General features: G+C 36.5%; 1 protein-coding gene and 1 long non-coding RNA gene across 11 annotated transcripts in view; one reads left to right on the top strand and one right to left on the bottom strand.

Annotated features, from left to right (window-relative positions):
* Positions 1-10,149, top strand: part of NFX1 (nuclear transcription factor, X-box binding 1) — an 89,106-nt gene extending 78,957 nt beyond the window's left edge. For 4 of the 10 annotated variants that reach the window (XM_032103043.1, XM_032103098.1, XM_032103026.1 and 1 more), the window contains 2 exons: positions 4,715-4,816; positions 6,312-10,149. In XM_032103043.1, coding sequence (XP_031958934.1) covers positions 4,715-4,816; positions 6,312-6,387 — 178 coding nt within the window. In that variant the 3' untranslated portion in view covers positions 6,388-10,149. Of the gene's footprint in view, positions 1-4,714; positions 4,817-6,311 lie in introns of those variants that run through there. The other 6 variants (XM_032103034.1, XM_032103062.1, XM_032103054.1 and 3 more) reach the window with 4 other exon arrangements.
* LOC116441338 lies at positions 200-6,323 on the bottom strand. Its single transcript, XR_004239037.1, has 2 exons — positions 5,427-6,323; positions 200-4,982 (listed from the first exon to the last, which is right to left on the bottom strand). It is a non-coding gene; the product is annotated as an uncharacterized LOC116441338 (long non-coding RNA).
* Positions 10,150-17,272: the final 7,123 nt, after the last annotated feature.

Below are 17,272 nucleotides of genomic sequence, written 5' to 3' on the forward strand. Positions count from 1 at the left end.
GACATCTTGGAAGTGATTTTGAGGGCAGTCATCCCTGTAAGACCCATCCTCTTCCTGTTACTTCCAGGAAGAACATTAAGGTCAGTTTCTCCTCATTAACAAGGGGACTTCTCAAGAAGGTGACAAGGTCCTTCTCAAGAAGGTGACAAGGTCAGTGAGAAAGCCACATGCTGCCACAGTCTCATTGACATGTCCTTTGTTTTTTTTTTTTTTTACCCAGGGTTTTATTTCCTTTCGATGAGGTCACTCTGGAAATGGCTCAGAAATGGTTACATAGATGTAGGTTATACAAGATCAGCAGGATCAAAGACCTAAAGAAATGAAAAGCCCTGTAACCACATGGAACACCCTTATCATTATAGTTGCATCGCAGAAAGAAAAAACTGCACATCCCAGTGGCAGGGTTGAGAGGAAAGTATATGTTCTGAGGAAATAACATTATCCTTTGACTTCTTTAAGTTTTTCTGGGCATGTTTCAGTACTTGAACTCTAGGTACAAATTCATTTTACTTAACTATCTCTGCAGCCTTTCTGGTATCTAAAATAAATTCAGATTCAATTTGACAGAAATTATGATGACTACATGAAGGTACTCTTGTTTATTTAAGAGCTTTTTTTCCACCCTTCACTAAGAATTTCATCTTCTGCCATGAGGCAAAAGCTAACTTTCTCTGTACCCCCTTTTGCAATCACAAAGGCCTATTGTAAGGCAATGCCTCTCGACATCTGCAACTTCTAAGAATGTTAAAGCAATTTAAGTACAAATAATGCTATAAGGTCACCAGCCAAGGTGGTTTTAACAGCAGTCCTGCTTCAGAAAAAAAGCTGCATCTTTTTCTTATTGTTTTTTTCTTAAACATTGACATTGTTTGCCCTGAGAATAGTGTATGTTGCTTCTGGAAAGCTTAGGCATAGACTATATGAAGTTTAAACAATATGGGGATTATTTAAGAGCCATTTGCTTCATTATTCCACCTCAACTGTTATCAGTTTTTGGAGACCTTTTTCACAAAAATCTGCTCTGTCTGAAATATGATGGCACATTATTGCAAGACTACATGGAATTAGTCTGGACAGAGTAGTGGACAAGGAATTTTGTAGTATTTCATACCAAAACAGATCAATGCTGACCCATCCTATAGTTACAAAAATTGAGCTTGCAGTCTTGAAGAAGATAAATTGAGTCATGATTTCCACATTCTGGTTTTATACAACAGGCCATCCTGTCAGCACTAGCACTGCCTTAAAATCAGCAGATAATTTATGTTCAAGCTTCTCCCTGTACTGCTGTTAAAAATGTGTCATCTCAACTTTTTTGCTTGAGGCAGGCACTTGGCTTTTTTTTTTCCTTACTTTGAGAATAAGTTAATGAAATGAAGAATAGCAACTTTCATATCAAAATGTCCAAAATACTTGCAGAGCTTTTTGTGTTCATATCAACAGTTCTTTTACAACTGATGATAGATAACCATGGCTGGTTAGGTAGGGTCTGCTTTCTTTCTTATTTCCAGTAATTAATTAATCAAAGTTTTTTTTTTTTTTTCCCATTGTACATCTCTTTAGTTGAATTCAATTGTTTGGGGTTTTTCCACATGGACTAAATGTGGGCTGTTTCATCTCTTTTTTTCCTCTTTAACCAATCAGTGTGCCACCAAGGTACACAGAAAGTGGTGTTCATTTTGCTGGAATGTAAGTTTATTGATTTTTGTCTCTAAATCTCCTGTGGTTTCATGACATACCAATTTGCTGTTTATCTCTTCTGCTTTTTTTGAGGAATGCTAAATTTTCTCAAAGCTATAACAGGTCTAGGCCTTGATGTAACCAAAGTAGATTTTGTTCCAGGATCATCTCTAATTGTTCACAAGGCTTTGATCCCTCCTAATTTTTGAAGGTATGCTAGATTAACCCTCTACATCCTGGGAACATTTAACTTTAGAGCAGAACTGCTGATTTACATTCTTGAAATGCAGGACCATTCTCTTTTTTCAGTAAGATTTCTTTTTTTTTAGCTAATTAGTAGAAATCAGTGCACATGTATTCTTCGAAGTGTTGTGTTTCTGACATTTCAGAGCTCTCATTTATTTTCTTCTTTTTTTACTGTACAAGCAAGATTTAGTCTGATGTTCTAGAGTAAGGACAGACACTTTAGTTGTTGAAGGCCTTTCTAGCCTTTCTTTTTTTTGCTTAATTACCTCCAGGCAATTTGCTTTCCATGTTTTTGCGCATCACAGTTGATAAAAATGAAAGAGGACAACAGAATACCCTCCCATCTACCACTGTTGTCTTTTTCCAGTTAGAACTCTACCGTTGAGATGTAAGTGAAATGGCAGTGGGAGCATTTGGCTTTATATGGCCGGCTTAGAGCTAAAGGACTTCTTAACCATTTTAGACAAGAGAGGAAAATTAGCTGTTCTCAACTGATAGGACTGTGATATACTTGTTGTTAGAGTGTACATGTAAACATAATATAACCTTGAAAAAATTACGGTCATTGGCAAGTAACTTCTTTTCCAGATAATGAAAACTTTCACTGTTGGGGAGATGGGGGTGCTTTTTAAATTGGTGACCTATGTTTGTAAGATTTTGTAGTTCATTTGAATAGACTGTCAGTACTCAGTTTAAAACAATACTGAAAGGAGCTCAGGGATCATCACGTAATATTTTAGTGGACTTTTGACTTACCTTGGAAGTGTTGTGGAGTTTTTCATCTGTGTTGCCACAATATCACAAAAATTTGCCCTTAAATACAAACTGATAGAAACAAGACATTATGAAATAAAAAAGATAAATATGATGGAAATAAGACAAATACATAATTTTTGTAAGCTCTGAAATAGAACTGGCATTCATCTGTGTACTGTTGTGAGATTTCAACTGCTTAAAGCTCTCAGGGGAATGGGGAGAAAGTATGAATTACCAAGAATGTGACAAAGCATGGAACTCAACATGTGCACATTTCTGGAATTATAACAATGCACAACACATTGCTTTGCAGCATTTCTGCTATTCAGTGTGTAATTTTGAAAGAAACAAGATGCATGTGTTGGTATTCATTGAGTAGAAATTTAATTAGCAAACACAGAGAATCTCGTGATCTAGAGGAGTTTATTTAGAAATGCATAAATAAAGTAATTAAGGAGGAAATATTATTTAGTACTTGACATAGAATCATGTAGGTTGGGAAAAGACCCTTAAGATCATTGAGTCCAATTGTACTACCAAGTCTGCCCTTAAACCAAGTCCCCAAACACCATATCTACACATCTTTTAAATACCTTCAGGGATGGTGACAGCCACTTCCCTGGGCAGCCTGTTCCAATGCTTGGCAGTTCTCTCAGTGAAGAACTTTTTGCTAATACCCGATAAAAACCATTCAGTAATGCAGTTTGATTAGTGTACAAGAAGTAGTTTGGTCTGAAAATGTCAGTAGCATGGGTTTAGAAGAAGGTGCAGGAAGGGTAAGAAATTGACCTTGATGAGGTTTAAGAATTTTAATTTATTCATCTTATCTGCTCCCAGATAAGATGAAAAAGAAACTGTTAATGGGAAAGCTCTTTCAGTCTTGCAGTTAAATCATCCAAGTGAAATACGACAAACTCGTTCTTGAAAGTAGCTCATGAATTTAGAGGAAATTTTAAGACATCTCCACAATCTATTAGAGATACAGTGTGTTTGGTAATGATTTGGATTGGTTTTTTTAGTTAGATGCCTTTTTGGAACAATCTTTCTAGGACTTTTTTTTCCTGGGTGTTGGGGGTTGTTTGTTTCAGACTTTTTTTTTTTTTTTTTTAATATATCCTTCCTCTTTCTCCAGCCATTGCAGCCTTTGGGCATAGACTGCCAACTGAAGTTGAGTGTGATTCAAAGCTTAGAACATATAAGTATACATGCTAAAGTACACTGTTCTCCTATACTGGAGAACATACTGCCCTGTGACTATAGCCATGGGGTGACCCTTACACTTCAGATGGGACAGGCACAAGTGTGATGCTTCATTGTGTGGTGGCAATCACATAATAGATTGTAATTAGTGTGGAGGACAGAAGCTGATTTTTTAATTTCCCCACTCTAATGCATAATGTTTTTTTTCTGATCTGATTCACCTGGAATTGCTTACAAGGAAGAGGCAGTTGTTGTTTGGGAGAGTGCTGCTTAGGAGGGTGCTGTGATCAACAAGTTTAACATGATTTACTGCCGGAGTTTGAGAAGGTGCTTCCAAAACTTTAGGTAATATGTTGTAGAGATTCAGTGAACCGTGTTCTCATGCTGCTGAGTTAAGCTATTAAGTTGTTCCTTCTGATTTATATGTTGTTCTTTAAAAGAACAGATATGTTGCCCTTGAGTATAAGTATTCCGGTTTTGGTATTTTAACAGTTGATCATTTAATGCACTTCATAGTAGAAAGGATTTGTGGACCTGACATGCAGAAAAGGAGTTTGGGTACCAATGCTCAAATCTAGTAAGCTGCTTCTGCATCTTTTATAGACAGAAGTGAAGAGACATTTAGAATACTGGATATCTTCTTTGTAATGAAAATGTATTTTTTGCAGTGTTGGTCTCCATGGTTGGAAAATTAAGTATTTGAATAGATGATTTAAGAATGCAAGTATGAACTCTGACACCAAAACTGCTACTTATAAATATTACTCATTCCCAACTTCTTAATGAATATGATTTCCTATTGAATTAAGTAACCTTTCTTTTATTTCTTTAGAGGGAAATCGGTTTGTCCAAGCAATACCTTAACTTCTGTGCTAGATAAAGAAATACAGAGCAGGCCTGCACCTCCTCTTCCTCATTACAAACAAACAGATAAGTAAGGAATTTGGATTTAAAACCATATTCTTCAGTTTTGTTCTGAGTTCCCCAAGGAACATGTTCCTAAGCTTCAACTTTATACACCGTTTCTTCTTTTTTCTTAACCCACACACAGCTTTGGAGCTTGCAGCATGCACTGAGATGTTCTTTCCACAGAAGCAAGCCTGAAATTAAGTGATACAAAAACATAGGATTGACTGTGTGTTATAGGGGTAGTAGTATAACAAATATTATGGGGTTTTAAAATTATTTTTTAATAAATATTACATGATTGGGAAGAGAGTGATGTTTTGGAGGTTTGGGGATTCCTTTTTTTTTTTACCTTTAACCAAGAGTAGTGCCTTACTGGCATAAAATTATTTATTTGGACAGATACTAAATGTATTTTTTTGTGTGGATATGACTACACAGTTGATTAAAAGTGAACTACCATTTTTATCAGATAGTGAGTATTACTGAAGGTGGGATATATAAGACATCTTGGTCAATAGTCCTAAAAGGACAGTCTTTACATTGTATGACCTGCCAGCTTCACATACCTGTAGTTATCTCATAGTTATGATTTTTTTTTTTTTTTAATGGATGGCTTATTATTTTTTCAGGTTAACCTTTCAGAAGTGTTTTCTTCCCAAGTTTTTCCCAGATTAGCATCTGAAATCATGTTCAAGTACCTTTTACAGAAGGGGACTGCTTAATGTTGCAGTAGCTACTGTTGGTAGATGCTGCTAGAATACAAAGTAGGCTGTTCTGAGAAAATTTAAATTGTTTCAGAGCTAAGCATCTAGAGCAAAATACATTTCCGAAAGGATTGCTTAAGGTGTAATTCAATGTCAGTTTTAAACAGGTTGTTACTCTTCGTTTCCACTTCTGTGGGATTGCTGTCTTCAGTGACCCTAATTAATGACAAGGAGTTATGTAGCAAAATTAAATAAAGGACTTTAGCCATTTATTTTTCATTTCTAGAAGTAAAGTTTCTTTAGAAGTTCTTAATTCTACAAAACCTTGTGAAAGATCTCATACTGTCTTACTGAAAAAAATCTTTAGTGTTTGAATTTGCTATTACCATATTTTTTTTGTTACTCTTGCTTTTGAAATCAAGTGGATTTATCATCAGCTCAGTTCAACAGTATTTCTTTTGCTGTTTCTTTTAAGAGGGCATTTTGGACATTTAATCTTCAGTACAGTATCATTTTTTTAATAAATATTACTGGTAAACTACATTTTCTAGTAAAACCCCAAAACAAATTCTGTCAATTCAGACACATGTCGATGTACATTAATTTAATCAAGCATATGTTTTTGTCAAAATTCAGTTAACAAAGGCTTTCTGGAGCATTAAGGTACTCCAACTAAAACTTAATTTAGAAGTGCGTGCTATTGACCGATGCAGTGTGTATGTGCACATTGAGACATTACAGGAGTTTGTGATTCAGTTTACTTTGTATCTTGTTTTACATGCATGTGAGTAATATCTAATATTTTTATAATTTCAGGAGTAGTGGAAACAGTGGTTTATCCAAACCATTAAAGGAAGAGCCAATAATTGACTACTTTGATGTCCAGGACTGAAGTGATTGATGGTGAATCATTCAGATGAATCAGAATCACATAGATTATGATACAGAAGCTTAGAGGTGAAAATGCTAAGTTATTGTGTGAGGTGCTTTTTGATTATCTGTCAAATGATCAGTTGTTCAATATATTCATAATTTGACATCTAAAGTTAGATTGATAAGCTAGTTTAAAAAGTTAAGCATTTCAACAGTTTATGTAACTGCATAATACCTAATAGTGGTATAGCTTTTTAAATCTGGGTTTGGTGCAATTTTGTATCTAATGTGCTGTCAGAATAATGTAGATTTTCATTGATGACTTTGAAGCAAGAGAACTGGTGGTAAACAAATATATTTTTGGAATATTAAGAACAACAATAAATCTCAAATATTTATTTTGACATATATCACACAAGTTAAAATGGACTAGAAATAATACATGATAAAAACACTGGTTGGGATATTCTTAAGTATTTTCATGTTTTATTAATTCATTTTTGGTTTAATGTGGTAAATTTGAGAATTTGAGTTCTACATGGAAAGAAATATAAAATTTATGTGTGAATATATACATAAATGCCTATTAAGAGCAGAGACTTGCTTTGGAATCTGAAGAACCAGTATTTGGGGAAGGTGGGGAATTGAGACTTACTCTAATTTATCTCAAATTTGGTATGTTAAAAAAAGAAAAGAAAAACAAGCAAAAACAAAGAAAAAAACCCAAAGCAAACAACAACAAAACCAACTCCACAACGTGAGATTACTACTACTACTATGTTTTTATTCAAGACCTTGAACAAAATCAGACATTACATATTATTTTGGTGTTCTGTGCATGGTTTTATTGCGGTTTATTTTTTTTTTTCTGTACTGTGCAAGCTTAAGATAAATGCGTGAAGTTTGCTTTAAGTATGTTACGTATTTGGAATAATACTTGTAACAGTTATAAGACCATCTGCCTGAACTATTTGGCAATGGAAGATCTTTGTTTTATGGGAAATACCATTAGCAAAATGGGAGGGCAGTTTAAACACTGAAAGACACCAGAGTGGTCTCATGATGGTGAATTGTTTCCAGATCTTGATTTAAGATAGCTGAGTAGCTCTCTGGGAGAGGAGATTGTAGGTCTGATCAGAAGAGGTGGTACAGCTCTGAATTTGAGTAATACCTGTTCTCCTGAGGAGAAGGTTTTTTGTATTAATAGCTTTGGGAACTCTGACACTGAGGTACTCTGGTTCTTGTTGCTTGAGGCTGCAACAATGTAGCACTAGAGGTGAGCCCCCTGTACAGCATCAGAGGCTGATGCTAAAAAGGGGCTCACTATGTTGTAGTGTGAGATTCATTGCCAAAAAATGGAAGGCATTCACTCATGCTTAGATTCACTTAGAGTTATCATATGACCCTGAGCCTTAACTATGAAGCATTCCATGGCTACATTTCAATTGAGCAGCTCATGAAACATGGAACAAGTAGAAAACTCACAGACCATATCTGTCCCCCCAAATGTTTTGAAAATAAAATGCATGCTATTATTGTATATTTTTATAGGAGTTTATTATTTCACATTTTAAAAGATGCAGTCTTAAATGTTACTAAACATTTGAAGTGTTTCAGGTAAAACAGGTACCTTCAAGAGTGTTCAGGCTTTTAATTTGAATGTAGTGATTTTAATTTGTTTTACTTTTTTGTCTCAGACTTTGTGAACAGAAATGAAAAATAAATCAGTATGTCTTACATTGCCCTTAATTTCTTAAGCAAATTATGGTTTAATTCTACAAGGTGTACTGCTAAGATCAGCTGAAGAAATAAGTTACTTAGCACCTTTCCAGGAATGTATTTCCTCAATCCCTTCCTTGTGAGGACTGTATCTGTACCAGTGCTTGCAGACAAGTGCTGACTCAATGTGGCCAAAAAAAGGCTATTTCTGGTTTTGAAACTCAGAGCTATGTTAATATAGCACTGATTTCAAGCTTGTAAGACCTCTAGGAAGAATGTACATAGTTACGTTGCAAAGGTAGGTTCCACACAGGAGCTGGCAACACATGTCCAGTGAACTGAGTCAGGTGCTTGTATGCTGGAGCACACACAGTTGGTTTACTATAGGTAGACCTAACATTACAGAAAACCAAAGTGGTTTAGTTGATAAGAAATGGAATAAAGGTGCAGCCTACTAACTTTTCACAGTTTCACATGAATATAGCCAAAACCATCACATTTGCACCTCTGATTTGAAATTTAAAACCTAAAAGGTTTTCATAGCATTATTTTCAGCTCTGTTTAGTGGAATTCTTATCAGATTATGGCATTAACATAAAAATGAGAGCTTTGGTGTGACGCACTTCAGCAGTCAAGTTGCCACTGCTTGTAATAAGAAAATGGGGGTAATCTCAGTTTCTCAGGCTAAGATTAATAATTATTACTGAATCTGTTCATACTGAGAAGTCATACTTCTTATCACTTGCCTCTTAACTACATGAATGTTAAAACATTTTTATAGATCTGTATGTTACACATCTCTAAATCATGGCTATTGGAGCATACCTGTAGTTACGAAGAAATTCGTAAGTACTGAATCTTTTTTTTAAATGCATTTTAATAATTTGGTTAAAAATATGATACCATATGTTTGCCATGAAAGTAATTTTCCCCTGGAACTCAGCTACATAGCCTTAAGAAAGAATTCAGTAAGGCTAACAGTGGTGCTGTTCTCTCTGTTTTTGTTTGCTTTTGCTGCAATCTTTGACTTTCATATGGTATAGTCATAAGGCTGGAGTTTTGATATATGTGATAACTTAGCTTCATATTGCACGTGTGCTTCGTGGAAATACTTTTCAAATAGCTATTTTTTAAATCTGAGCTGGCCTTTACACCTTTTATCTAATAGAAAAATAAGTAGGTAAAAGAAATCTTTGCATCCGTGAAGTCAGTGACAAAAATCATTTTGACATCACTGTAACTATGACTTCAGCTTTGATATGCTAGCAATTTTCCACAGCCCTAAGAATAATAATTTCCTGTAAATATATTTACCTTTCAGTAAGCATCTTCTGAAATAAGTTATGTGATACCAGTTGGAATCCATGCAACTTCATGAAGTGCTTTTAAAACTGTGTTTAAAATAGGCAGGTAGTTTGGCATTTGGGCTGTGCTGTTGCCTTTCTGTATAGTTTAACATATTTAACGTGCTCTGAATATTCAGTATTTGGGTTTAACCTAAAATTGTATAAGATGCATAAGTAGACTTCAATATCACTGTTTCTGTGGCAGTTTTTACAGTATCTGCTTCATAATGAAATGAGCAAAATAAAATTTTTCTACAACGCTTGTTATTTGTTGAAAAATTCATATTTAACTTGATTTTTTCAAGTTACTGATGTAAAACTACTTTCTTTATAAACCCAAAATAAATCTTAATTTAAAGTTCAGTGCTTTGGAATTGTTTGCAAACTTCATCTTGGTGTTCAAGGGTTGGAAGACTGAGACATCACAGAGAAACAAGAGTAAAAATTTAAATGGACATTTGGGAAGACTTTTCCCTCAAATTTTTATATAAAAGGTGTGATTTCCTGGATCTGAAGTGATTTTTAAATGAATGCTGTGTGGAGAATGAAGCACGTAAAGAGGACTCCCCAGGAAATGGAGAGTATGCTGCCTTCTCGGAATTCAGAACTACAGGAGAGATGATTCTGGATAGAAATGTACATTTTGGTTATATGAAAAACCCTTTATTATGTCAGCCTAAATGCTACTTGGCAATAAAATGTATGATTTTAACTTACGGTCCCTTTATTGTTGTTTGTTCACCATTCAGTTGTAACGGTGACTGTAAGGCAGATGGGGGGAGGGGAAGTGAGGACTAATGTAACTTTAAAGTCCCTGTGGGCTTTAGATACAACAAATTCAGGATGATAAATGGGGGGTGGAGAGATGATGTAAAAATTTTGCCATCACAGTTCAGTAAGTGACGGGAAGATTCAAAGAACAAGCAGTCTGAAAATCAGAAGTTTGAAATAATTTGAACTGCCTGCTCCCGAAACTTTTAAACCTGGTCATGCATTTTCAGGAAAAGCCTGACCTGGTATTTCAGATGAAGTGCAAGATGGCTCATAGAAATTCAGAAAGTGATCTGAGATTGAAGAATCTTGAAAGACAGATGAAAACCTTTTATCTTGCTATGTCAACTGTCTCTAAGTTTGGACGTCCATTTCATGTATTTTTGGAAGATGAGGATGGCATGTTGCGGGTATACAAGCATTGGAAAATGTGTTACCTAGAAATCTTTGCCTGAAAAAAAACACTTGCACTTCAGTTATGTCTGTCATGGACTAGGGGGAGACCAAATAAGTCTTCCTTATCAGTGTGTGCAAATGGCAGCAGAAGAGACAATCAGTTTTGTTTTCTGAACCCTTTTCCATGTTTGGAAATAGGCTTAGATGGATACTATTGTTCAAATGTTGGGTTTCAAGTATTTTAGCCTTTGTAGATAGTGAATTCCCAGCAGAAGCTATCATATTTAACAAATGCTGTCCTCGTCCTTTACTAAAATGCTGAATTCCTAAGATGGTTGATGTGCAAATTTTTATGTCTATATACTTGTTACTTAACCATAAACCAGAATATTAGAGCCATTAGAAAGGGTATATATAGAGAGGCTGTATTTTGGATGCTCCCTGAGCTTTAGACCAGGTTTCTTAGTCTTTGTCATCTCAAGATTTTTGAAGGAGGTAGTGCAGTGTCTTGAGCAGATGGAGAGACCATGTTGATACTGTCCTGCAAGAAGCAAGGTCCCAGAAGGATCCTGGGAATCTCTTGGTATTATCCATTGAGGTGCTGTTTCAAGCACTGTATTTTTATTATGTTTTTAAGTCAGGGTGTCTAATTTAAAGCTTCCATCGAAAACGCATGTCTCCTCCACAGCAGAAAATTATTTTTACCACTGAAAGAATCTTTTTAAGAGCACAGATCAAAGTATATCACCTTTCTGGTATTTCAGGCAATCCTCTTAACATTTTAGGTGCCATTATGAACTACTGTTGCCTTCTTTGGAGTTCTTTTCAGTAAAAGGAAGTAGGAGCAAAATGTGGCTGTTATGTCAAGTTCTGCTATGCTTGGCCTTCCCAACTTCACTTTCTGTGGAATGTTCAGAATCTATCCCCTAGTAAATGGTTCGGTTTTCTAATGGATCTAATGTGTGCTTACTCCAGTATCCAATCATCTTGCTACATTCACATTTATTCCCTTAAAGTGTAGAAAATGTATTCTACTCAGAGAACTAGAGGACTTAATTTGTAAGGAGATGTAAGAAACTAAACTAAAAACATCAGCATAGAGAAAAATTTATCTTAATAGAACACTTTTTATATGCTAGTCAAAAGGCTGTCTTTCAAAATGTGTTTGGTCAGTAAGCCAACATGTTTTACTAGGGAGTGTTATCAGAGACTGAACTAGTTCATGCCTCAAACATTGATATAAAAGAGTTTTGCCCATTATAGCAAAAACTGTATAAAGAAGACCACCCCCCTCGCCTCCCCAAAGGATGCCTGACTAGAACTTTGGACTGAAAGTCAAACTGCTGAGATTAGATAAAGGGAAAACCCATTCTTCAATCACCTGAAACAAACAAGTAAACAAGGAAAAGAATGTGAGCCAAACCCAGCAGCTGTGCTAAGAATCATCTCTGGCTTGCTTTGGGGTGGGGGATGCTGTAGTCCACAGACCCATTTGCTGGGAGCCAGTTTGCACCGATTTTCCCCCCAAATGGGGTGGGGTGAGGAAGTTTCGGTGTGTCATAACCTCTGCTCAGGGGCAGTGAAACCATCCTCCTTTACACAAACTGGCTGTGGAACCCCCAACCCTGGGAAGGCCACATCCACGGGACATTCATGTGAGCAGCAGCTGAGGGGGTGCCTTAATCCATCAAAGATCCCCCGAAGTGCCCCCACCAGAGTAATTCCTGAATCCTTGCACCACGGGACTGCACATGATGCAATAAACCCAGAGTCTGTTGTAAGAGACGATGGCAAACTTCCCCCTCCCAGGGAGGTGCCTGGGTTTTCCTACCTAGCCTGAACGTATATAAACCCATCGGATTCTGTGCTTTTTGGGGGAACCTTCACCACCAAGAAGACCGGCTGGAGAGGATCAACGGAACATCACTGGGATCCACGGAGTGGTGATATTTTCCTTATTATGTCCCTGTCACTCTTTCTGTCCCCCCCACCTATTTTCGATTTCTTTCTTTCTGTCTCTCTCATATTTGCTATCAAATAAAACCCATACTATTGTCACTGGCATTGGCACCTTTATTTGGGCGGAGGCATTTCTAAGAAATTTAGTAACTGGATCTTGACAAGAGTTACTTATATATCTAAGTTCCAGGAAGTAAAAGCTGTGGTGAAAACTATTGGATGTTGGATAGTCACCTATCAAACAGTACAGTCAGGAAAGTACATTCTCTCCATTTAAGGCACCTAGACAGCCCATTTTTTTTTTAACAAGGAATTCAAGGAATTTTCAGAATTTACTGGTTACCCAGTAAGTTAGATACCTCTTATTAAGAAACACTGTTTCAGGAAGTGTTAATTAATATCTTCAGTCACTGCAATAACTACTGACTCAGGCTGATGTTTAAATTCAGTATGTTGGCATCAAATAAATAGGTGCCAAAGTTTCTAGTTAAGTGTGATTGCTTAGGAAAGACAGTTCAGCAGCTTCAAGCAAAGTCTTCTGCAATTTTAATTATATTCTATTGTAGTCGGCAGTGATTAAACAGGTATTGGATTGAAGTATCAATTAAATAATTCATTAATTTTTATATAAGGTGTATTTTTGATAACTTCATTAGTCATTTAAGGAGTGTATGTCTTGGCTGTCAGCTGACAGTCACTTACTGAGTAATGTACTTACTAAGAATTTATAAAGCCTCATATGAAGTTAATTTTTTATTCCATGGTTTTCCTAGCTTTTTCAAGTCCTGGCCATGGGAAATTATTTTAATCTTCAGCCTAAATATATACAAGGCCATGCACGTGGAATGAAATAACCTGATGCAACTGTACAGGCTGGAGCATAGACAGGTTGTCTTACATAGCAGCTTTATGCAAGAAGACCTGGGTGCCTGGGGATCCTGGTAGACAGTGAGCTAACCGTGAGTAAGTGCAGTGCACCCTTGTGGCAAAACCAGCCATATTCTCTGCCCTGGATTATTAAGCACAAACACAGCAGGTCGAAGGAAATCACTGCTCTCTATTCAGCATTTGTGAGATGACTTGTGTAATACTGGGTCCAGCTGCAGGCTCCCCAGTACAAGGAAGACCTTGGCTGAAACAAGTCAAACATCAAGTTTGTCAGGAGGCAGGAGTACATGATGTGACATAATGGAGAGGTTGAAGGCGCTGGATTTGTTCAGCCTCAGAAGGGAGAATACTGACATCTTATTGATGTCCATAAATACCTAATGGGATGTATGGAGAAGAGAGAGCCAGAGTGTATGGTGAAAGGGTGAGAGGAAATAGAAGTTGAAACATGAGAAATTTTGAGTTGATAGACACTTTTACAGGGAAGGTGGTAAAATACAGGATGAGTTTACTCAGATATATTACAGAATTGACTTCTGTGAAGACATTAAGAACTCAATTATATGAGATCCTGAACAACCTTCTTTAACTGGACATGTTTGGAGCAGGAAATTGGACTACATCACCTCCATGAAGTCTCTTCCAACAAATATGATCCTAAAATTCATGGCCAACTTAAACAAGCTATGCTTTTGACTCAGTTTTTTCCTTGAGCTTTAGCAGTTCTTTTTCTACATACAGTGTTAGCTGCCAAAGGTGTGTGTACAGATGCATTAATAAAGTTCTCTCCATGTCTTTGCTGGGTTGTCTTGATCTCCCTGAGTTCCCTTTTAAACAAGCTGTTGATTCTCTTTATCATCTTAGTCTTTTTATTCACCTTTTCGAATGTAGCATACAGTCTCCAGAAATTATTGGCTATATTCTATTAATATGCTAATATCTGTGCTACCTTTTGTCTTTTTCAAAAAGGTCATGATTTGTTAACTGATAAAAGACGTAATTCTGCAGTCACACTGAAGTGTTCAATGCTAATAGCTCCTTGATGGTTGTTTTGTTCCAAATTTGGTATCTCCTAATCTTCTGTTGTTGTTTATTCTGATACAGCTTTTGTACTCTTCTAATGTTTACCATTCAGTAGTATTTACACATTTATGGGTAAAATATCTTCTGGTAGAACAGAAAGGAGTGAATGAAGGAAAATCAAATATTCATGTTTTCCTAGGACCTTATAAGCTGTGTATGCAATGTTGTAACTCTGTTTTGATAAGGCTGTAATTTTTCAGTTACTACAATGTTTGCAAATTCAGAATGTTATAGTTAAATTCAAATATTAATTTTGGGGATAACACTAAGAGCAAATTTTAACATTTATTCATTCTAAGTGAACGAAAAAATTATTTTAGTGCTTCATAACATTTCTTTTGCATCAAAGAATGTATAAAATGGAAATAATTTATAAACACATTGTCTTGAAGAGAGAGCTCTTGGTATTCTGAAATTAATAAAGCATTATTTAAGTGTTACCTGATATTTAATTCCTTAATGAGGACATGCTTTTAATGGCCAAACAGTTTCTGGCATCAAAAACTCACTGAAGCAAGGTCAGTTTATTCTGTTGAATGGACATCTTATATCAAGAAGTTATAAAAAGGCTTGTTTTCAGAAGCAAAAGGATTTGCAAAATAGTGTAGTGACAGATGTGTTCCTCTTCACATTAATATAAACTAAAAACTGCTACCCTGTAAAATATTTTTCAAAACAATATCCAGGTCTATAAATTGAAAATATAATTACATGAAAGAAATTACTATCAATAAAAACTACTTTACAACTATGCACATTTAGAGCTAAGACTTTCCCTTTTTTCTACTACTGTTACAACTGAAGAGTGCAATTTTGGAATTATTCCATAGCGCACTGGCTCTAATCAGTTAGTGATTCCTCTTTGGTTGTTCAGTTCAAATTCAGTCCACCAGTAATGTTAGTAATGTTCTTTACTTGCTCTAGGTATTAGACTCCCTGATTGTTACTAGGTGGGAAGTTCAGCCATTGCAGGTGCAGAGTGGGAGTATGGGCCCATATGACTCTGTTCCAGGAGTAGTTTTAAGAAAACAGATTGGGCAGGAGAGAGAAAAATACATGGACTCAGGTCATGACTGGTGGTTTTAATTTCAGAGTTCCTGGAAGATTGTATTATACCTGGCAGTCTTTTGTCATACAGATTACCAAAAAAGATGGAGAACACTGGAAGGGTATGGTAATGATTGATTTCTTTATGCTTGTAGATATGAAGGTAGTAAACTGTATATGAATGACACTGAAATCTGCTCTGGAATCATATGCATGGTACTGTTGAGCTTGGCTTCCCCAAGATGGGTCTAAGGGTATAAGATGGCCAGGAAAAAGCAGTTTTGGATAAGGGAGAAAGCAAGCAGGGAGGGTAGCATATGTTCTCAGGAACAAAGGCATTGTCATTCCTGCAGCCCAGGAGGTCATGAGGTATTCAGAGAAGGTAGTGACATGGAATGCAGGAAATGTTGCTCTGGTGTTTTCTGCTAAAAGGGCAGAAAATCAGGCTTTGCTCTGTTTCTGGGAAGAAATAGTTTCACGATGATGAGAAGAGAGCAGGACAAAGTGAGGAAGGGGATGCATAGGCAATAGTACTCCTGAGCGTACTGTAGCCAAGACAATCACCAACAATACATTTCAAAAACAGATTAAGCTGACCTAGGCATTTGGCAAGTGTGGGCAGACATTCTGGTGGCACACGGAGGGACACAATTGCTTGAAATAAGAATGAGAGATTTAGGCAAGCATGAGCTAATGACTGATGACTTCAATGAATGGAGAAATATAGGTGAGTTATGCTTGAAGTTCATGATTGCACCAAAGGTGAAGAAGTTTTGCATGGTAGGCAGTGGGGAGAGGGGAGAGATTGGGATGATCTGTTCCTCCAGACTCTTTACATGATGTTTGTTACACTCTGATGAGGCACGATTGGTGAAACCTCCCTCCCTTGCCAAATGTAAGGTGGACACTCAACCACAGTCTGGCCTGCTTTAAAGTGTAAGCTAAATCACAGAGGAGTGGATGGGAATGCAATAGACTGACAATTCAGGGGATTTTAGAAGTTCATTTTGCATTGGGCTCTGAGTTCTGACAGATTAGCCCAGGAGAAGCACAAAGTGCTTCTTGGGTCAAGTACCAGAAGGCTTCCTGTTTTAAGGTGGACAATGTGTCAGGTAATAGCGTGGAGTTACAACCTATCAAGAAACAGGGAAAAAAAATCGTCATTTAGTGGGAAAATTTTGTTCATGCTTAAGACCAATGAGTATTAGGGAGACCAGTGAATTCTGGTTGATTATCACTCACTGTAGATATAAATTTCATTCTATTCTTTTAGAGCAGCCAGAGATGACAGGATGGATCCTCTGTTATGCTCTGTGAGAGTTCCTTTCACTTAATATCTTCATTCATACATCCCTGTGGTTATAGAACATTGCTTACAATAGAAAGTAACTTAGTATTTTGACTACTATTGATAAACCCCATGTGATTTTAATCTATTGAGATTTAAGTTCTAAGGCCAGGCACAGTGGTTTCTCAACAGCTTGTGCAGTTTTCAATGCAGATGAGCCCAATGCTAGTATTAACAAATTCAAAAGACTGCTCATGTTGTGGATTGTCTTAATGACTTTCTATTTGTTGTGCAGCACAGTAGAATTGTGGCTGGACTTCTGATATTTACAGGGCAACAGAAAAGAAGACAAGTAGTATTGTTTGAATACACAGGGAGGGGAACCCCAGGACGAATTCCTCACTCTT

The sequence above is a fragment of the Corvus moneduloides genome, chromosome 1 (assembly GCF_009650955.1).
Source record: "Corvus moneduloides isolate bCorMon1 chromosome 1, bCorMon1.pri, whole genome shotgun sequence".
NCBI lineage: Eukaryota > Metazoa > Chordata > Aves > Passeriformes > Corvidae > Corvus > Corvus moneduloides.